At 46.7% G+C, this 22,371-nt stretch overlaps 1 protein-coding gene across 10 annotated transcripts in view; it reads right to left on the bottom strand.

The window, feature by feature from the left end:
- OXR1 (oxidation resistance 1) overlaps window positions 1-22,371 on the bottom strand; it is a 190,956-nt gene that overhangs the window by 61,169 nt on the left and 107,416 nt on the right. The window contains exon 1 of one of the 10 annotated variants that reach the window (XM_068161278.1): window positions 2,386-2,643. The exons of 8 other annotated variants lie outside the window; for them this stretch is intronic. In XM_068161278.1, the coding sequence (XP_068017379.1) occupies window positions 2,386-2,539 (154 nt within the window). In that variant the 5' untranslated portion in view covers window positions 2,540-2,643. Of the gene's footprint in view, window positions 1-2,385; window positions 2,644-22,371 lie in introns of those variants that run through there. One more of the 10 variants, XM_068161283.1, reaches the window with a different exon arrangement.

Below are 22,371 nucleotides of genomic sequence, written 5' to 3'. Positions count from 1 at the left end.
GGTGGGGAAAGGCAGAATAATAGCTAGGTTTGGCTGCAGAACACCACTTACAGAGACTGAACATTTGGAGCAGTTACCATTTGCCATTTAGGTTTAAGTTAATGTCAGGGAACCCATCTCTAATCAAAACAGAGGTCAGATTCCAACCAAAGTACTATAATAATTGTCACAGCCTCCACAGCACCCATTGCCAGGGCACAGGTGGTTTGTGAAAGCCAGCAAAACACTTGCCAGAGGAATTCTTGTCTTAAGAATCTCTGTCTGCCCATAGCTAACAGGAATCCTGTGAAGGAAAAGATGACAGCATGCAAGGGCCCCTTCCCTGGAGGTATTCAAGGTAAGGCTCAAGGAGGCCCTGGGCAGCCTGCTCTAGTTGGGCATGTCCTGCTGACTGCAGGGAGGTTGGACTAGATGACCTTTGGAGGTCCCTTCCCCTCCCTGGACCATTCTATGACTCTGTGATCTAACTGCTTCACATAGTGTGCATTGCCTAGGTGAGGGAAAAACCCTTCTGGTTCTGTCAAAAAGCCACATCCAACTCCATGCATACAGAAGCCCACCTTGAATTCCAGGATCAAGTAATCTTTTGTTAACATAACATTTAAGAATTACATCATGGAAGTATCTCAGGAGATAGACTCCCTGCTCAAAGCTAGAGAAAAGTCAAAACATCATAGTGCAGTCTAAGTTAATCCTTTGTCTGTGAGAAAGGGGGGGTTAAAGTCACAGAGAGCTTTTCCCTCCAAGAGAAGACGTGTATCACAGGAGACACTTGAGACTAACAGCTTGCATAGTGACCCTGTCACTGATTTGAAGACTAGAAGATGCTAAGGAGTTTCACTGACATTTTGCTCCTGAAAAAGACTATGTGATCTGTGTCAACAAGGTGTGAAGTCTGCAGATGCCTTACTCAAGATATTTCATGTCACTGCTGAAAAAAAGATTACCATCTCTTTCTCTCCCTGTGTCTTTGAGGGGAGGGACAGAGCGAAGGAAGAAAGTGTCACTGCCAGCACAGCTGGTTACCTATTTTCCTGTCTGTGTGAGGAGCCTGAGTCAAGACACACAAACAGACATCAACTACATCTGCACAGGTGTTCCTACTGCCTTGCTGGCTATCCTAAGTAGCTGATCTTCTTTCTCTTGGTACAATCCTACTCTTCCAAAATAACCTAAAGGAACAATGAAGCTTCATTAGTTTCTTTCAGCAGAGATACGACTTCAACCTTACCTACGAACTATGACAAACATGCAACCATCACCTAAAACAGATCTTCTTGACACAGGAAAGCACTTGCTATTCACATTTACTCTTCAGATTTTTATAGAACATTTTCAATCCTAACTTCAGATGTCTTCTTCTTTCCAACCAGTCCTTTGACCATGCTGCTTTTACTAGTTATGCCACAGATGTTTTTAACCTCCCACCAATAGCTCTGCCTGGTAGAGTCCTTACTGCGCTGTCCTCGTCTGCGCAGTCTGCATGCACTTGCTGCCCACCTTTCCACTTTTCATGGTACTGCTTTCCCATCAGAGTGCTCACTTCTGCTCAGTGACACCATCTGTCTTTACAGCCCAAAGACCTTCTGAAGGAAGGGGGTAACAAAAGCAGCCCCCGTACTCCCAGGCCAAGAGCAGTCACTGTCTCCTGACTGACCTGTTGGACCGCTAACAGGCAGGTGTACTACTTCTGTCTTCACTATCACCAAACCTACTTTCAAAGTACTGCCGCCTGTTCTTCAGGACCACTCGAAAGGAAGAACCCACCCGGTACACAAAGGAGCTCTCAAAGCAACGAGTTTGCGCCCCAGTCGCTTTCCCTCACCCTGGCCAATAAAAGCAGGCGAGAAGAAGGAATGACAGCAAACGCAGCAGCAGTGCTACTGCACTCGGGAAGACTCCGCGAGAGCAAAGGGTTTTCGTTATCAGCCCGGTCCGGGGTGCAATGCCTCCGAGGCGCAGCGTCCCGTGCGGAGGGCGCGGGCAGCAGGGCAGCCGTGGCGGGGCAGCCCGTGGCGGGGCGCGGGCAGCAGGGCAGCCCGTGGCGGGGCAGGCCGTGCCCATGTGCCAGCCCTCCCACGCCTCCCCTTCGCAGGCTCCCACGGCCGCTCAGCTGCGCTCACCGCCGCCCCGGCGCGGCCCGGGGGGCAGAGAGGGCATCCCGATGGAGGCCTCCCCGCCGCGGATGGGCAGGGCGGGGAGCCGTGGGCTATTCCCCGCTGGGGAGCGACCCTCTGCCCTCCTTACTGCCGCTGCCTCTCGCTTCCCCTGGAGCTTGCTCCCCTGCCGGGGGGCTCCAAAGGAACCAGAAGCCGAGCCCCCTGCCCTTGCCCGTGCGCTGCCCGTGCCGCCCCCCGCATCCCCGAGCCCCTGCCCCGCCGGTACCTGGAGCGGGCTCGGCGGGGCCCGGTGCCCCGCGGCTCCGGCCGTCCTGGCAGCGGACCTGGCGGAGGCCGCCCGGCACGGCGCCCCAGAGGCGGCTGGCGGTGCCGCGCAGGAGGCGGCCGCCCTTGCCGGTGAAGGCGGTGAGGTAGTCCATGGCGGCGGCAGGGAGCGAGGGGCTGCTACCGGCCGGGGGGGCGCATGGCCGGGCCGGACACCCAGCTGCGTGAGGCCGCCGGCCCCGCTCCACAACTTGGGCAAACTTTGGGGCTCGGCCCCGCCTCCACTTAAAGGAGCCGCGGCGCCGCCGGGGCTGGGCGCGGCACGGCAGCCGGGCGAGCGGCGCGACGGGAGGTGCGGGGCCGCGGCAGCAAGGGGGTCCGCGCCCACCCCCACCCCACAGCCACGGCCGCCCTGCGGCGGAGGGGAAGCGCCTCCCCGCGGCTCACTCGCCCCGCAGCTGCCCCAGCGCCGGCAGAGCCGCTGGCTTCCAGGCGGTGCGGGGGAGGCAGACCTCCCAGCTGCGCCCAGAGGATGGCCCGTCTGCTGCCCGACGAGGCGCCTAGGGGTGCAGGCTGCACCACAGCCAGGAACAGTAGACTCCTTACCACCTCTGTCACCACGACGTGGCTTCCCGTTCGTGTCAGGCCGCTCAGGGCCACCTGTACATCCCGATGGACTTACCTGCCCTTTGGGCGTTTAGCTGTGTTTTGTGAAAGCTCACTGCTTTACACCAGTGCTGCAAAGCTTTCGATTAACTTCCAGCTTTTGTGCCTCAGCTTCCCTTTACTAAGCAGAATGAAAACCAAGAATCAAGGCAGTGTCTTTTAAAACCACATTGTGGATATTGAGATGGTTTCCCCCTGTAACTGTGAAACAATAGAATAGAATAGGATAACCCAGGTTGGAAGAGACCTTCAAGATCATCACGTCCAACCCATCAACCAATCCAATCCACCTAAACAACTGAACCATGGCACCAAGGCCATCTGTGACATTGTGGCTTGCCTTTCAAGCTTTTGATCCCTCGAACTTTCTTGCTGACAAGGACACCACCGTCCTTGCTGTGCCAGCACAGCCATGTCCACCTGTCCTTTGAGCATCAACCTCCCAGCTGACTACATCACTTCAGTCTTCCAACAGAACTTAGGACATATACAAATGTGTCTTTTTGGAAAGGAGGTTGGATCTGTGGTGTTCGTTTGTACCCTTGCATTCTCTGTCCTCACAATACTTGGAACTTGTAAGGTTTGAGGAAACAAAACCAGTTAGAAGATGGTCCAACATTGTAACAGAGAAAGAAATCTCTACGGGTTTGAATCTCGTTATTAAAATCTGCCTTACACTGTGCATTCTGCACACACTGGGACTGGAGGCACTGCCATTTACTACCTGTGCCACAGGCCTTATGAATGGAGAACTGTAAGCTAATGTGCATGCTTATATTCTAATCTGAGTATGATGTAATTACATGCTGCATCTAGCTGCAAATGAAAGCATTCTTTAACAAAAATGCTTTTGTTGAGCCAAATCTATTGTGTACAGGCAGAACAGAGGAGCAAAGTGCTGAGCTATCTCCACTTGTATTCACTTGTAGCAGCTGCTCAATTAAATCAGAGTTTAGCGTCAGCATTTTGGAGTGCTGATTCCTGAGGGTTACTTGATGTAAACAGTACACTCAAATCAACCTTTCTACTGCTTAAATCAGGTCCTGATCAGGAGATAATGATGTTCAAGACTTTTTTGTTTGTTTCAAATAGAACCTTTCCACTGAAACAGAACAAGAAATTTTCAGCCGCGTTAGCTGCCCCCCCCAAGCTGCCAGTAGAAATGGATGTGTAATCTGTCTGCTCCAGGGCTCATGAATAAATCAGGAACTGCAGAGTCACTGCATGGGCTAAGCACCACTGGATATTTAGTATACAAACTATTCTGCATACCTGAACTGTCTTGCCCTAAACACGGTAATTAGTGTTCATTTCAATACAGTGTTTCTGTTGTGAAGAAGTTATGGCTGGTCCTTTGCCCTGTTGATTGTTTTAGGCAAAATCTACCTACAGCTTTGCACCAGCCACGATATCAGCGCTGTGGTACTCAACACTACTGAAGCTTGGAGCTGGTTTGTCCACCAGCAGTCTAGCCACACAAGTGCCTCTTATTTTATTGGCTGCATGTATTTCTTAGGCAGTCTGAAATAGTTGTGTGGCCTTTTTTTCTTCTCCCCTCTTTCAAGCCCGTATTTTGCAGTGTTTATCATTATATTGCAATAACAAAGACTGCAGATTCAGATTCAGCCAACATTTTGATGAAGCACTCAAGGTAAATGTTTTGATAGCCATGAATTTGTTACCTTTTAGCTGCTTTCATCTGCTTTGTTCACACACAGTCTGACTGAAGTATAAAATGATCACCTATTACTGCAATGCGATTTTCATCGTACTGAAAACCACTGCCCATGCCCAAAAGCATCTCTTCAGCAGTGTTTTTACTTAGGAACAACAAATTCCTCTGTTGAACATTCTTAAATATATATATATTTATATGTATATATAATCGAGATTTAGGTGTCTGTGCTGATAAAAGACACTCCGAGACATGACACTCACTGACTACTGATAACGTTTTAAGGCATTAAGGTAATGCAGGTGTTATTATTACATTGTGAAGGATAGTCAGAACTATACTACTTCAGTAGGCATCTTCAACACAAACATCCAATGCATCTAACATGAGCTTTAAGATGCTGTTCCTGCTCTGACAGCAAGGTTTAACAAACATCTCCAGTCTGTATTTATAAAATCACTCATGAAATCTAACAGAGTGGGACTTCAGATGACAGCCATGTCCACCTGAAAATCCTTGCAGCATTCCTTGACTTTTTAACTGGTAGGAGCAACACAGACACTGTGCATAACCAACGTGTGTCCCTTCTGACATTGACTGAAAACAAATACAATACAATGATTTTTTACACTCTCCTTCAACTTGAGCCCCCTTGCAGAAACTTGATCGTACTGCCTTTACATCTTCAGTGTCTAGAAACAAGAAGGAGGCTAAGTTTGTGTTTGATCTCTGAATTCAACAAGGATCTCTTCTGGGTTTGTTTTCTGGCCTGTGGTATCAGTGCAGAAACTGTGTCATCTGTAATCCAACCCCTTAAAACTGGTCCTCCAAAAGAAGGAGCTGGTTCTACCAGCTCTTAATTGCTTGTGCTGCCAGTGTGAGCATGAGCATTCCTTTATCAGGTGTATGAACTGTGCAGTAAAGCTGATCCATTTAAAAGCATCTTTTAGTTTAGTCAAAACTAACTAGACACACTTCTCCATCCCCACTGAGATCAGATCCAGCCCTGGGCGAGTTGTGTGTAAACACTTGCAGAGGCACAAGTTGCAAAGCAACCGAAGAGCAGAAGTGGTTGGGAGCGAAGGAGGAAGTTACAGGCCAGCCTCTTTGTCTTCACTGCCATGGTGTGCTAGCTCAAAGTGTGAGAGTGAAACTGTGGCTCAGGTGGAGATGCCTTCATATCAGTGCTAGACACAAAACACCTTCAGCAGCTACAGAAACGGCTGACAGAGCATGTTTGCATTTATGCAGATGCAACAATTAATAACACATTATGCTAATCCATGGCTGTAAATAAGGGCACAACCTGCTCATGTAGCTAGATCCCAAAGTCCCAAACCAGAGCAGACAGACTGCTGCTTGGGCTGCATCCTATAAGAACTGGTAATAGAGAGAAGGGTGGGAGTGGGATGAGTTTTGGCCCAATAGCAAAGGACACAATGAGGCAAGAGTATTCCCAAGGTCTGAATACAGAATTCTATATACAAGCATTTCAGAGGAAAAAAGAATATATATTGAAAACCAAAGCAAGGGGCAGTGACCTACGATTTGTTTGGGGACAGATCTGTTGGTTGTGAGAATAAGCAGAAATTGCAGCAGCTAATCCAGGCAAAGCAGCAGTAGATGCTGTGCAAGCTGCCTTAGGTCATGGCCAGTTCACATGCCTGGCATACAGGCCATGGGCCTCCTGCAAGTCATCTTGCCAAATTTCCAGTGCTAGCAAGCTGCAGGCAAAGTACAGGAGGCACTAACACAAAGCCCCTCTTTTACTTTGTGAGAAACAAGGTTTGTACATGCCTCCTGAGGTGAAAATACCAGTGTCGTTTGGCAATTGGTCACTGTTCATTTGTATATAAGCAACATATACACAAGTCTCTAATTGTGACAGCCTCATTCAAATGCCTCATTTAAGCTTCCTTATGTATTCTGGAGGCACTGACTCTCATGTGATGCTATGAGGATGCTTCATGCCTTTGCTAAGTGTTCTAAATTACCATCTTTGGTCAAGACCCTACCACTTATGTGGTTTCAAAACCTATAATGAGTGGCTAAAAAAGGGATTTGAATTAGGACATGCATGAAAGCCTAACCTCTCCCTCCATGTTGAATGGAACCTGCAGTTAGCAATGTGAAATAGTTCAGGAATCATTTTGTTGGTTTTGCTGGTTTTTCCCCAGTGAAAAAGCTAAACTCTTAAGATACAGATAAACAGACTGCAGTCTGTTCCCTATGCTCTTTCAGCAAAATTTAAATACAACGCAGCCCCTGAAGGAGAGACCAGAACTGAGGCATGCAAAACTCCCACATTCTCAGTCATATTTCCCTGTTTATCCACTAACTTGAAAGATGAAGTACAGAAGCACACAGTTCTAGAAGTAAGAATGGGTGCACAAATCTATTTTTCTCATGGTTAAGAAGGTCCAGATAGCTCCAAAGGGCAATTCGGTGTCACTATACATTTGGGAGAAGATGGAGAGAGCAACAGTAGGTGACATGAAGGGAGTGGGTGTGTTTCAAAGAGGTTCTTTACAGAGCCAACTGAGGTAGGTGTGTCTGTCCACACAGGTTTCACAATACCACATCCTCTTTTCAGATTAGGCACTCGGCGAGAGGGAAGCTACCATCTGCACACTAGCCTCAGAAAGGGCAGACCTGGAACTTCAGACTTCAGTAGCTAGGGTTATAGTTCTGGTTTTACTGACCAGCTCTCTGCAAGATCAGAATGAAATGAGGGCCAGTTTCCACCTGGACCATTGATGCTGTTCACTATTCAGCAGGAAAGGTGACAATGGAAGGGCAAAGCAGAGTAAACATGAGCAACAGGGGAATGCAGTAGTCCTTGATTCCAAACTGGGACACTGAAGTATAGGCTATGTTTTGTGTCTGACTGTAGAAATAACAAGAAAGCCAGGAACCCACTACAGCATCTCTTTTAGGAGACTAGCTTCCTCAGGAGAAAAATGCACCTTAGTCCTTGTAGTATTTCACATCTGGCTCTTCCGTGGAAGCTGCATAAGGTGAAGGTATCACAAGCCAGCATTAGGTTTCTCCACTCTGAGGAGAACTGAATGTGGAAAATACTGAGAGTATAACTGGGGACTCCACAGCATTTACTGGCTAATCCCATCCTCCACAGAGGCACACATTATGCAAGTGATAAATAATTGCTTACAAAAGGTGATCAGAAAATTGATTATTCATCAAGTATTTGAATCTCAGGCAGTTTTGGTGTTTTTTTCATGGAACTGTAACTATTCTTTCCTTAGCACTCATGGAATGATTATCATGTTGTTAATGTGCTGTGCCCATGTAAGAAGGCTGCTGATAGTTATTTAGAAACAACAGGACCAGATTCCAACTCACAATGGGCTTTTCTACATTGCCAGATAATAATAAAGTGGTCTATACCTCTGGTAGGAGAAGGTTATTGAAGTTGTACACCATTTCTGAAGACTAAGCAACAGAAATAAGAATCAAAAGCATTGATTCATGTCATTAAGACAAAGAAGTCATGAGGTCTGTGGTGACAGGTTGGACTCAATGATCTTTGAGGTCTCTTCCAACCTTGGTGATACTGTGATCAGTATCTGGCCACCTCATGACCAGCTGTATTCCTCTTATTTATAGCAAGATGCACACAGTTTAGAAAGCCATAGTCCTGCCTTGGGGTGAAAAGCTTGTCTTAATAATCACTGAAGTGACTTTATATAACCAACAGGTTCTGTCTGTTTGAAGACATAATTGACTGCTTGCCACATGCTCCCATTATATTCACCTGGCACCAGGACCAGTTTCCAGTTCAGAAAACATCAGGTCTTTTAGTTACAGGTTATCAGCTGTAGCTGCAACCTTTAGACAAGAAAACATCTAAGACACAAGGATCCTTTCAATGGATCTGAACAAGAATATTCTTCTCAGACACCTGGAGAAAGAAGATTAAAGGAGAGGCGAAGAGCAGCCATGCAATGCCAGCTCCAAATGGGAATGCTGTCTGAAGTGATATTTTTTAGACAAATGGGTCAAAAATACCATCAGAATTTACTGGAAGCCAGAATAAGGATAATGGCAACAGCTGAGCCTCACAGTGGTGATTTTGTCCTTGTAGTAAGAGTTGCTGCTTCTCTGTTTCACTTGCTCCGGCTCAGGCAGTGCAGTCTAGGATTAAGGAGCACTTTAAAAAGAGCTGAATTCTGTTTCATTCTTTCCTAAGTGTTTTTGTGGTTGTTTTCCTTAAGCATGTAAGTGTATGAAAGCCTTTTGTACCTACCTTTTCCAGATCCATCTGCACCTGTGCAGGACATTCCTGGAGTTGTCTTTGGAATGAAACCCAAGGAGGAGTATGTTGATCTTATGAGGAGGGAGCTCTGCTTTTTTATGTCCCTTGTTAAATCTTGCTTCTTAAGGAACATCTGCTGTCTCTCTCCCCTTCCCTCCCCCACTGCTACCACATCACAGGCACGTGCCTGATTCATTTGCTCCTGTATCATGTAGGAAACCTGTGGAGGGTTACTCATTCTGTCCTTTTGGGGACAATCGCTACAATTTATCCTCAAAAATGAAATACCTGGCTTCTAGCTGGCTAAGCAGTGTGAAGGCTGTCCATGACTTCATTACCTCAGAATTCAGAAACACAGTCTCTACACAGACCGAGGAAGCTTAGCAGGACAGGCTGAGAGGCTCAGATTAGTATGAGACACCGCAAATGCTACGGATTTGGAAGCACAGAGGAAGAAAGCTCTTCTTCTTTTCTTCATTTTTCTCCCTGTCTTAATTTTCTGAAGTGAAAAGAAGTTGGTGTGGCCTCTCCTCATCCAGAAAACTGACATTCTCACCAGCCACTGATGCTGATAACTTCTTTTAAAGGGGAGTCACAAACATCAAGTGTGTGGAGTAGCAAGGTCAGGAACTTGTATGGAAAAGAATCCAAATGGTCTGCCAGAAAATTCTCAGATGTCCAAGCGTTAGGGAGAAACCAGAAGGAAAACCAACAGATTTTGCCAAACATCCTGGGTAAAGTAGAGAGGCTGTAGACTGGCCTGAGAAGCAAATGGTGACCCCAAAAGGGCAGAGCATGTATCCTACAGCAGCTTTAGCACAACAAACATGCCTCTGTGCTGGCACAGCTGCATGCCAAGCTTGCTGGCAGGCAGGGAGAGGAGGCTGCTCACACCCCGACTCCACAGATGCTGCTTCACACTCTGTAATACAAATGGTTGGCACAGGAGTTTCACAGCACTGTTCCTCCACGTGCACATGTGAGATAAGTGATTCTTTGGTGTTCAGAACCAGCAGGGAATCTTTAGAACTCAGGACTTCTAGCAAAAGAGATGCTTTCTTTACAAATCCTAAATACCTCACTGCCATGCTGTCAGGAATGGAAGGACTCTTACAACTGAGAGACTAAGTGGCCTAGAAGAGAGTGGTACTGAGACAAGCCTGTAACTCAGGTTGAATATTCCACCTGTTGAAAAATCTGAGCCTGGATAGAGTCTGTCATTAAGTATGAAAGTCTATTCATGTGTGACTGACCAAACAGAAGGTGATCTTTACCAAAAGACAGCAGCACCAAAGATTTGCTCACCGAAGTCTCACAACTGTGTCATAGTCAGTCCTCTAATAATCTACAAAAGTCTTACTTGAAAAATTAGGAAGTTTAGCAAAATCTGGAACAAAACTGTGCTGAAATCGTTGTAAACCACAGGCAAGATATTCTTACTATTGAAGCACAGCACCAAGAGCTAGGAGCTGTTACTTTGCTTTCTTTGGCCAAGCACAGAGAATAGGAACATGACCACAATATTCTTCCTCAAAAACTGTGTTCTGTGCCCAAATGAGGAGAAAGGCAAGGACTGTGCCAACCAGCTGTGATCACTTCTGCCTTATGGCTCCAACATCCATGTGTTGATTGCTCAGCACTTTGGGAAATTGCTTAGGAACCAGGATTTACTTTTGGTTTAGTTCAGTTACCAGCTCTGCCCTGGAGAGGCCACATCTGGAATACTGTGTCCAGTTCTGGGTCCCTCAGTTCAAGAAGGACTTCGAGGAACTGCTTGAAAGAGCCACAGAGATGATTAAAGGAACAGAACATTTTGCTTTCAAGATGAACACAGATGTTGCAGGTGTGATTTAGTGGACACACAGCATCCACTCACCTACCAGTATTTTAAATGTTTGGTATCCTCCATCCTTCCCATTTCCTCTGCATTATTCAACAGGGCTATTTTGTTTGGTATGTACTTCCTTCTCTGACTGACTTTCCATTTTTCTCTGCCTTTGCCAAATTCAGCTGTCAGCAGCCTTTATATCTATAATTGTAGTGTAGGTGCACCATTTGTTTTCATAGGATGCACACCTCGGTTTCTATGCTATGAGAAATTATTACATTAAGATATGGTCCTCTGTGGTATCCTCAGGACCATAAACTTTCCAGGCTTCTTACTGTGCCATTTATAGTCAGCATTCTCTGGGTGAGGACTTCAAACTCAACACCACTTCTGGAAATAAATATTGTATTTCAAGCAATCATTTCTTTCGCAGCAGAAGTATTTTTGTTTTCTAAGGCACAGGAGAAGAGTTTTTCTCTCAAGTTAGATGATAGTAAGTTTGACACTGAATGCTACTGACCTTTCCTGCATTTTTCTGTGCAGACTTAGGTTAGACTCCCAGGCACCCAGTACCAGAACAAGAGGACACAGTCTCAGGCTGCGCCAGGGGAGGTTCAGGTTGGATGTTAGGAAGAAGTTCTATACAGAAAGAGTGATTGCCCATTGGAATGGGCTGCCCGGGGAGGTGGTGGAGTCGCCGTCATTGAAGGTGTTCAGAAGGAGACTTGATGGGGTGCTTGGTGCCATGGGTTAGCTGTTTGGGTGGGTTGGATTGGTTGATGGGTTGGACACGATGATCTTGAAGGTCTCTTCCAACCTGGTTTGGTTTATTCTAATAAAGGTTTATTCTAATAAAGGTTTTGCCTTTATAAGCCAGCAAACAAGTTAGCAAGAAGTCTGATTTTACAGTGCTGGGTGCTTCTGAGGCAAGCAGTGTTTACTTACATGATTAAAACTGGTGAGGTCAATTAGAACCTGGAGACAGCACATCACAGTTCACTATTTCTCAACAGACTTAACATTTAATATCTCTTTTAATAGGTTTGATGACAGGGAGCACAAGATATGCCATTCACTTTTCAAGGTGATTCAGACTGGGTGACACAAGGGCTTGCTGGTACCCCTCCTACATGGCCTGCATGTAAGCCTGCAAAACAAACCGGCAAGTGCTGCAGGGCAGCGGATGAGTGGTTTGGCAGATGCATGGGAAGGATTTGTGCTGAATGAAACAGCAGAGGGGAGTGAGCCTCTAGTGGTGATACAAAGAGCGATTTGAGGAGCAATGTAATGATCTGTGTTCAGCACAACTAAGTGCTACCATGACACACTATGACCAAAAGGGTCTGGATGTGGTCTGGCTCAGGATAATGGTGTCTCAGTCAACAAACCAGCATCACTGGGCAGCTAGCCTGGAGGGTGGTCTGTGCCAGGAAACACCATTTATTACATCTGATATTCACAGCAGTGTTTGCACTCTCTAACTTCCCCCCCCCCCCCCCAATTTGTTATGGTAGCAAAGTATTTCTCCAAGTATCAGCATTATTACTAAAGAAAAATAATTAGGAAGAGAAATTGCAAGCAGCTTGCACAATCACACAAGCCTGTTGAAAGAGGTAATTAGACTTCAGAGGGCAGATTGCATTGGCATGCTGCAGACAAGAAAATCTTGCTCAATGTTGTGGTCTGCCATGCCTCTTGCATTTCACAGAGACATTTTGCATCATTTGAGGCTAAAAATTCCTAGAAATATTAGGCAGCAGCTATAGTTTGTATTACTGCAAAGCAATGTTGTCCTTTCCTCCCTCAAAATTAATGTTCCCCTTTCCTTAAGAAGAACGTTCAAAGCAGCAGATGATGGTGCCACCAGGATGTGCTGTGACTCCCCTTCACATCAACTGCTTCTCTGACACTCCAGACTTGCTCTCAAGCAGAAACTTGCAGTCAAGGCAGTGAAAACATAACTGTGCTGGCCAGTCAGTCTTGCTGGGAGTCAAAAAGCAGTCCATGAAGGACAAAAGTATTCCTGTCTACACATATAAAGCAGAGAGTTGGATTTCTTTAGCATCACCATCCTCAGACTGATCTCCAGTGTTTGAAACTCTTTTGTCTGTAAGATCACAGGACTCACAGAATTGTCAGGGTTGCAAAGGACCTCGAGGATCATCTAGTTCCAACCCCCCTGTCATGGGCATCAACACTTTCCACTAAATCAGGTTGCTCAGAGCCACCTCCAGCCTGGCCTTATGCACCTCCAGGGATGAGGCTTCCACCACCTCCCTGGGCAACCTGTGCAAGTCTCTCACCACCCTCATGGGGAAGAACTTCTTCCTGACATCTAATCTAAATCTCCTCTCCTCCCACTCTGATGCATTCCCCCAGTCCTATCACTGCCTGACAGCCTAAAAAGTCCCTCCCCAGCTTCAGATGCTGGAAGGCCACAATAAGGTCTCCTTGGAACCCTCTCTTCTTCAGACTGAAAGATCTTTGCCTTTTGTTTTCCATGCTTCAAGAAGAAAAACATCAAAACACTACTCTAAGGTTAAGGACACAGGGATCCATAGGGATGGGCTCCAAATCATCTTCAGATGATGCTCCCTCCCTCTCTCTCATATTGACACTCAACCACACCCAAACTTACCTGAGAATCAGCTCGTTTCATTTGCTCCCTGCTTCAGGCAGTAATGATGTTTGTGGAAGGAGAAGAAAAGAAGTGAACTTCAGCAAACAGTTATCAGTAAGTTAAACAAATTCTCCATCCATTAGTGAGCAGCTGAATGATCCTGTGAGCCACTTCATTACTGAAGCAAAGTAGCAACCAATTGATTCAGTTGTACTTTACATTCCTCAGAGGCTGAGGCTTTCCACGGTTCCACTTTGGTCTAACATATGAAATATCTTAGCTAATGTCATCGTACTTCTCTAAATTAAGCTTTCAGATGTTCAGTGGGCTGACTCCGTAGTGAAAATATGGAGCTGTCAGTGAAAAGAGAGCATTGTGCAAGTTGAGAATGAGCTACTGCAGTGCTGGGGAGGGAACATTTGATTTCTCTGATAGCTGATCAAACTATCACAGCACGGAGTCAGCAGAAAGCTCCGAGTGGCAAAGCGTTCTCACAGATGAGAGTAAACAAGCTGCAGAGTGCCTGCTTGGCAAGCTTGTTCTTTACCTAACTGGTTAACAACATCCTAAAAAGAAAGTGTACAAACAAAGCCAAAAGAACAGTTTTTCCCACTCAAAAGAGGTCTGTCAATTGAAACAGCTTTAATGAAATAAACTACCTAACTCTCCCAGTTTTCCCAGGGAGACATCATGGTAGCTGCCCTGACCACAGTGCAGCTGCTGTGCACAGTCACAATGCTAAATGCTTCATTTTTCCTCCCTCCCTTGTCTTTGATATCTGTGTTGCTGAGCACAGACTGTTTCCCACATAACCACTGAATTAATAATAATAGTTGTATGCAGCTGATGATGTAAACACAAATAAAGTGCCTGAAGCTGCACTGAGGAGAGACCAAAGTATATATTAGCTTAGCATCAAATAGCCTCTTTAAAGGCTGCTTTTCTTGAACACTTGGCCTCACTCGATCCCTCCTAATACGATGCACTGGTAAAAAGGTTTGCCACAGACTGTGAGCATTTAAGGTCCTATCTTCCACTACAACCCATGGCCACTGCTCTCCAAGACAAAATGCAAAAGTGAAGGAAGAGGTTACTGACCACATCTGAGCTGACTTCCAAGAGAAAGGATACAGGATCATAATTCACATACTCCGAGAGGATTCCTTTGCTCCTACAGGAACCAATCTTGCACTGCTGACCTCTAGGAAGGTACAGTCTCTGGGGTTAGCTTTACTAACCACATTCAAACGGTGGTCTCATGCTGGTACATTCCTCTGGTGCAGAAGTACTTGACTGGGCTGGCCCTGATGTAATGGCTTAGCTCCAAGGCACTCAAATCTAGTGAATGGACACAGTCAAAATGGTGCTCCTGGCTTCTTGGGTAACACTCAGCTCAGCTTTGGTTTTGGGTCAAGAGGGAAGCTGGTTGAAGAATACAGACTAGGGATCTGTAAGAGTTCACAGCAGAACCCCTGTGGTGCTGCTGCAAGTCCTGCACTTTGCTCCTTTCACTCCACTACCTAGTACCCAGGGCAGAAGAGGGTTAATCAAGAGGAAAGGGTAAGGGGAACAGTTTCTTGTTAATTATTTGCAGAGCAAACCCAGCATGCAGTAGGATTAAAGCATCTGAGAAAGATTTGTTCATGCCAGACACACCTTGCCTTGCCTCCTCACCGAGTACAGCGATGTGTGTCTCCCTGAGGGCATTCTGCAGAGGTCTGAGGTGCAAGGATTCAACAGTGGAAAAGTACAAGTCTAAATACAGTACATTTTGTCAAGCTTTGTCCAAAAGAACGCTCCTTGCTGTGGGTTCCTGTGCAAGCCCCTTTATCAGAGAGTGGGGACTCACACCACTCTGTGGCCATAGAGGGGGCTGACTGCTTTGGCAAGTGTTCAGGCCGTGTGATGGACCTTAGCTTCACATTTAACTTTGCCACAGTCAGGAGTGCAAGAGGTCTTCATTTTTGGTTCTTCCTTTTTGTTTACTCACTGATTCCTCTGCTCTATCACATAAAAAACTACGTGCCTGAAAGGTAGAAACAATGTAGTTAGCTACTTTATTTCCAGGGCATTTCTTTCCACCAGGGATTCTACGCCGCAGCTTGCAAGTTTCTGTTTATATGGATGGAGGAATGACCAGCAGTGAGCAGGCAGAAAGGAGGAGACTACAACAAGTCTTTGAGGCAGTATCTGAGAATCCACACAGCACTGAAATCACAAACACCAGAGATGCAGTTTTAAGGGAAAAGAGTAGACCTAGGCAAACGCCCACTTGCTGCATCCATCCATGCTTCCAGCATTAGAGCTCCTCCATTAAACAGGAAATTTCATCACAACAACAGATTTCAAGCATAATCCTGTGAGGGGCTAGCAAGGGCATGGGCACACTTGCTGGAAGAGGAGGAGAAGGCATGTCCATGCCATTTTTATTGCTCTCTTGGAAGGTTTTTCACAGTGCAAATGAAGGAGTCGCAGACAGCCCTTCATTCTCTCTCCTACTTCTGTTTCTGATGGAGCTCTCTGAGCAGAAGGTGACCTCTGGGAAGCTGCAGGCAGGGAGGAACAAGCAGGTCAGGATCTCCTCATAAACAACACCACCTACTGCTGGAAGCCTAAGTGTGAGTTTTCATACCTTACTGAAGCTCCAAGTTCAACCTTTCACTCCTCCTCTCTGACCACAGGCATCTATTCTGCCTCATCTGAGTACCTAGAAAATACTTCACTTTTTTCCCCTCTCTGTTTTCTGATCTACTTTTAAAGCTACATATTCTTTGTAGTAGGTTTTTGCTGATGTTGGGCTGGATAACAGACAAAGGATAAGGGGAATCAAGCCCCACTTCTCTGGAGGTAGTTCCCCTCCCTGTGCTACTGCACGGCTCACGAAGTCTTTGAACACTCCTGATTTTATTCAGGGACACACACAGTACAGGCCCACACAGTGTCCTCTCGGTGTGCATTCCCCCCTGCTCCCTCTTGGCTTTTGGGTTTTCTCTTTTTTTCCCCTCCTCAAAGACTAGTAAATTATATTGCTTGCAATGAACTTCAAAAAGAACAAAATCTTTAGATTTCGATCTCTTATCTTCTGAAGAAAATAAGAAGAGTAAAGCTGAAGCCCTACATGAGCTGTCTGTCCCAAAATCAGACATGAAGGAGGGTAAAACATGAAAGCTGTTTGTGTCTTACAAAAGAAAAACAAAACCAGCCAAACAACAAAGCAACACATCTTGTCAAGCAGAAGTTGTGTATTTGTTCTCCACTTGGCTTTAAGGCAGCAATCACTTACACAGTGTAAGTGTATTCTGAGGACATAATGTTCTCATTTGCCGTGCTTCTGAGAGAGTGCTCTGTAATTTCCTCCCTAAAAAGAGCAGATAAACATTCCTGACAGGCAGGCAGGCTGAAGATCATCTCTGACTCAACTTGGATTCAACACTCTGAACCCCAAAACTTCTGGCTTCTCTCTGCTATTGTAGAAACTCCTGGTCCACCGGAGGCAGAGCCTGCAGGGAAGACACTGAACTGAGAACTTCAGAGCCTTCCAAGCTGTATCCCAAGACAGCTACAGATTTGTGTGAAGGCACAGGAATCACAAGCTACACCTGCTGTGCAAAGGTTTAGTCCGGAAGTAAAGACAAGCTGTCAAAGGGGCTTTGGACATAGTGGCAACTTTGTCCTGCTCTCCTCTGGTCCCTTTTACCTTCCAGAGAGAGTTTTCAGTGCATTTTGAATCTGCAGGTGATCCTTTTGATGTTATTTCCCTTACAGTTCTGCACTGCACAGCTATGGCTACAGAGGGGCTGTTTGCCAGAGGCTGAAAATGACATTCAGGAGACCAGGGAGACTGTCCACAGCTTCTCTTCACTTGGAGCTTTTCAACTCTTGGCTAAATTGCATTACCAGGATGGGAAGCACTTCAGAAGCCGAGTGCTCAGGAAAGCTGCTCAGCAGAATGCAGGGGCTTTCTCCATGACAAAACTGGTTTTCCCCTTAAAATATCAGACCACCAGTATTTCCTAGCAATAGTGGCCCAGGACACCCCTTTGCAGCAGGAAGTTCCCCTGGTTTTACAGGGAATATTGTTATATTTTTTTAGCACTCACAGTATTTTGTCTGCACCCAGCTGGTGGACACCCAACTTCTTCCTGCCAGTCACACTTCCCTAAAGTTAAATCTGTACTGAAGACAAGCCTCATGACACTCTGAGTAATGTTTTGTAAGCAGTGATCAACTTAAGCCACGCAGAAAGGCACCTGGCAGGCAGGCTCAGCTACGGAGGAAGGCTGTATCCGCCTGACTCACTTTTTGTCCTGAGGAGGGACCAGAACGAGACAGGAGACTCCTAGGAGTAGAGTAAAATTCAGAGAAGGCACCTCCCCTCCTGGCTTTGGGTTGGCAGCCACAGCACACCCAGGATCAAAGGGAAGGGCAGGCTCCTCTCACCTCTCATCCGAGCAGGGACCAAAGGGTGGAAGATCCCTGAGGTCTCCCTGCACATCAGGCCTTCCAGCACAAAACACAGGGGAAAACTTCATGCCTTCAAGTACCTGGGCTGTGCTGGGCACACACTGCCTGCACTACTAACATTTCAGGGTGATCAGCACCTCCTGAATGCTCGCTTGCCTAATGGAACCAAATCTCTCTGACACTACTGGATTTACCGCTGGATGCAATCAGGAATAATGGAAACCCAAGATCTTCAACAAGTAAACACTCCAACTCCAAGTAATGCTTCACCTCATGAAATCAAGCCTAGAATTTACTTTTTCCCCCCATATTAAATATGTTATTTGTCTTTGAACATCTAAGTGTAAGTCACACTGGCTGTAAGCAAACCCAGCCACACGAAGTGGATGCCAAAACAAGACCCAGTGCTGCTGCCTCCCTCTCTCTGGAGATTACATGCTCGTCTGCCCTTGAGAAATACATTAGTCAGTGCAAATACAACGAGCCAGCTCCAAGCACTGCTGTGATCACACAAATACCTTTCTGCACTTAAGTGTCAGGCCAACAGGGTCTCAACACCTGGAGCAGGGACCTTCAGACGCTTGAAGATCCTGACGGTGCAGGGAACCTCCTGAGGCTGCAAGCACCCAGGGTTCAGCATCAGGAGCCTCCTGGTTGCTGGGCACTGACCTGGCACCCACATGTGCATTGCCATGCAAAGACACACTGGATCTAAACATCCCTTTGGGGCAAATCTGTTTGCAAGATGGGCTTGTGGCAGAACCAGCTACAGCAAGAAGGGCTCTCTGTTCCAAATTAACTGCCATCAGATATGGGTGCAGAAAGTGTTAATTAGTAGTTTACTAAGAAGTACTTCATGAAAGAGAGAGTGGAAAAGACAAAGAACAAAGAAGGCTTATCTCTTGAATCATGAAAGGCACAAATCCACAAATGCTGACACATTTCTTCTAATTAGTCTTTAGTAAACAGCTGATGCCTCATTAAAAGAGGGGAAAAAAACCCAAACCCAAGAAACAACAACAAACAGTCCCCCAAAATATATCCCTGCTTAGCAGCAGGCCTGTTGTATCTGCCAGAGACTTTCCAAAGGGCAGAAAACTCTTCTCTTCTGATGTTGCTAAGGTAATTCATACAGACCTGTATAATTTCTTTGAAGTTCATGTGAAAGAGATCCTAAAATGTCCTAAAAGGAGCTCTGTATTTTACCATTAGTGACTACAGAGGGTTAGTGACTCATTCCTGAGCTCACCCTAATCAATGGCATTACTCATTCACTTTGACAGGCACCAGATGAAACTCTCAAGTTAAAATCCTCATTTCCTGAAATCAACAGAACTCTTCTGTCAGCTTCACTGAGTTCACAAAGTCAACCTGAAGCTCTGAAGAGGGCACAAGTTGTGAACTCCTTTGCAGAGGCCCCAGCAGGGTCAGCAGCCTCTTGGCCATGCTGTCCTGCGGGCATCAGGCTTCGTCATGGCCCAGCTCCCTGGCCAGCAGGACTTCAAGCTACTCTACACGTCTCCCATGAGCAGTCACCCTTAAAGACAGGAGAAGTGGGGATCCTCACTCCACAAGCCACAGCACCCCACATTCCCCACCCTGATTATTCAGCAGACTCAATGCAATTTTCTGTCTTCAGCAGCAGTATGCAGGGTGACTCAAACAGCTTTTTCTCTAACCACATCAGTAGGATGGGAACATAACAAAGGAGTGAGGTGTTAAAACTTGCCAGACCATGGCACAATTTGTTTCTTTTTAACTGAAAACAAAACACAATAGTTGTTTGGGTTGTTGGGGTTTTTTCCCCACTGATGCACCAGGGTCAATATCTGTGTGAAGGACCAGACACAAGTCACAAGAATTGTCAGGCTTGGATGGGACCTTAAGGATCCAAGCCCCCTGCCACGGTCAGGGACACCTCACAGCAGATCAGGTTGCTCAGAGCCACATCCAGCCTGGCCTGAAAAACCTCCAGGGATGAGGCTTCCACCACCTCCCTGGGCAACCTCCCTGGGCAACCTGTGCCAGTCTCTCGCCACGCTCATGGGGAAGTCTCAGGCACACAGTTTAAGCTTTTACTCCTGTATGAATATCTTAGAAGCATGACATGGACCCACAAGAGTCTGTGAACAGTAAGATGAAAAACACAGAGTCATTCAGGTCAGAGTTAGCCTCCGGAGGTCACTCCAAAACATTCCTTGCTCTCCCTTCATCCAGTGAGTCAGTCATCTTGGCAGAGCATGCCTTCCATTTCCTCAGCCCACTTGTGTTCTTACTTGGTCAACCATACCCCAAAATGTAAGGAATACATAGGAACCTGCTTTGGCAACAAGCTGTGGGGATTCAGTTTGTGCCAGACATCCTAGCCCCTGGCTTATGCAGTCCAGTTTCCTATTTATCTCTTCCACCTTTTAAAATCAGCTTCTCTGGTTTTATCTGCTCCAAGCTTGGAGGTTTTTGTTTCCATACCCCTTACCACACCACAGCCACTCATACTAACACCACAAGCTGCTCCCCTAAGCTCAGGAAGGGTAAGATGAGCTTTCAGTGCACTGCAGCAATGAAGACCATTTTGCAATCACACAGAAAGCAAACCAGGAACAGCGAAGGTCACACACAACTCCCTCCACAGAGAGGTACAAGCAGCTTTCCTTACTAAGGAAAAGCATTCACCTGCAAAGGTTTTGTGGCAACAGATGTCCCAATACTAGCACTGCAGTCCTGGCACATGGACACCCAGGCAATGGTACTGACTCCTAATCCATGCACTTCAGCTGTCCAGATGTGAAGCCCTTTTACCTTTATCATAAAATACTGCAAGCAAACAATGCAGAATCTCCCCTCAGCTCCAGGGCCACACACACCCTTTCCTCCACAGCATGGCACCATGGCTTGGCTTCAAAGCATCCTTACTAGTACCAATGAAAGGACATTTCCCACTGCTGGGGAAGCCCCAGACGACAGTCCTGGTGTAAGCCTGTCAGGGGTGAATCAGGAAGCAGGATCACACAGGTTAACCTAAAAGATGTGAAACCTGTTGATCTGGATAGACTACATGGACATGAAGATATCTTACTGCAGATGGTGTTAATGGCTGCCATCAATCAACACTTTGACCTCTAGACAATATTAGATCTTGTCTCTAGGCTAGGTTTAATGGCCATGCCAACAGCCTTCATTGATGCTACCCAAAAGCTGCAGCTTTCATTGAACACTTCAATGGACTGAGATAAGGAGACAACAGAAGCTACTGCCCAAGGCAATCCTGCACACCACAAAACCTAAGTAAGGCAATACTTTTAATATCCTCAAGTATCTTCTGTTTAATTGGCTCTCCATTTGCCCGGCAAGAATGGAAGTCAGCACATCCATTAGTGCCACTGCATGGGAAATTGCCCAGGAAACAAAAAGGTCACAGAAGGGCCAGCACAGCTTATTAACTCCAAGGCAATACTACTTCTGTTGCTTCCAGAAGCTGTGGACAACATAGCCACCTGGTGTTACCCAGGGTAAGCATCCTGCAGACCCAAAGCAGCTCACAGGCACACTAGGCAACTGTTTAACATGGACATAAAAATGGCTCTGCACAGTCAGCTACATTCAGTGGGATTTTCTTAGCTCTGCTAGGCCTAACAGAATCACTGTTTTGCACCAACTTTCTCAGCATACATGGCTTCATCAGCCTTCTCTCAGCTGGGTCTGAGCCAGCTGTCCTTGGCATGCATGGCAGGCAGATCCTGCTGCAGCATAAGCAGCTCTGCTCCGTGCTGCTCTCATGCCTGGGATGGTTTGGGTTCCAAGGGACTTCCAAAGGCTGTCCAGTCCAACCCCCTGCAGACAGCAGGGGCATCCTCCACAAGAGCAGGTTGCTCAGGGCCTTGTTGAACCTGACCTTGAATATCTTCAGGGATGGGGCCTCAATTACCTCCCTGGGAAACCTGTGGCAGTGTTCCCCCACCCTCATGGTGCAGAATTGGCTCCTAGCATCCAATGCAAACCTGCTCTTCTCTAGTTTGAAGCTATTGCCCCTCATCCTATCACTACACCCCTTTGTAAACAGTCCCTCTGCAGCATTCCTGGAGGCCCCCCCCTGCAGGTACTGGAAGGCTGCTACTAGGCTCTTCCAGGCTGAACACTCCCAGCTCCTCAGCCTGTCCTCATAGCAGAGGTGCAGCAGCCCTCAGTCATCTTCGTGGCCCTCCTCTGCACCCATTCCCACAGGTCCATGTCCTTCCTGTGTTGAGGGCACCAGAACTGGATGCAATACTCCAGGTGAGGTCTTACCAGAGACATCAGTTTCCATTCAAGTCTTCCTTTATCCACTAGCCACAGGTCCCTCTCTGTCTCCTCCCATTACCCCAGGAGACAGAAGCAGGCTGTGGGAGCCAACTCCTCAGGCAGCCACTTGGCCACAGACAGAACAGGCTGCTTGGTTTCTTTGAGAGGTCAAGTTAATTT

This window comes from Melanerpes formicivorus, unplaced genomic scaffold (assembly GCF_026170545.1).
Source record: "Melanerpes formicivorus ecotype bairdi unplaced genomic scaffold, bMelFor1.0.p_v2 SCAF_56, whole genome shotgun sequence".
In the NCBI taxonomy this organism is placed as follows: domain Eukaryota; kingdom Metazoa; phylum Chordata; class Aves; order Piciformes; family Picidae; genus Melanerpes; species Melanerpes formicivorus.
Note: the sequence above shows the minus strand (reverse complement) of the source record. Positions and strands in the feature narration are given on the sequence as shown.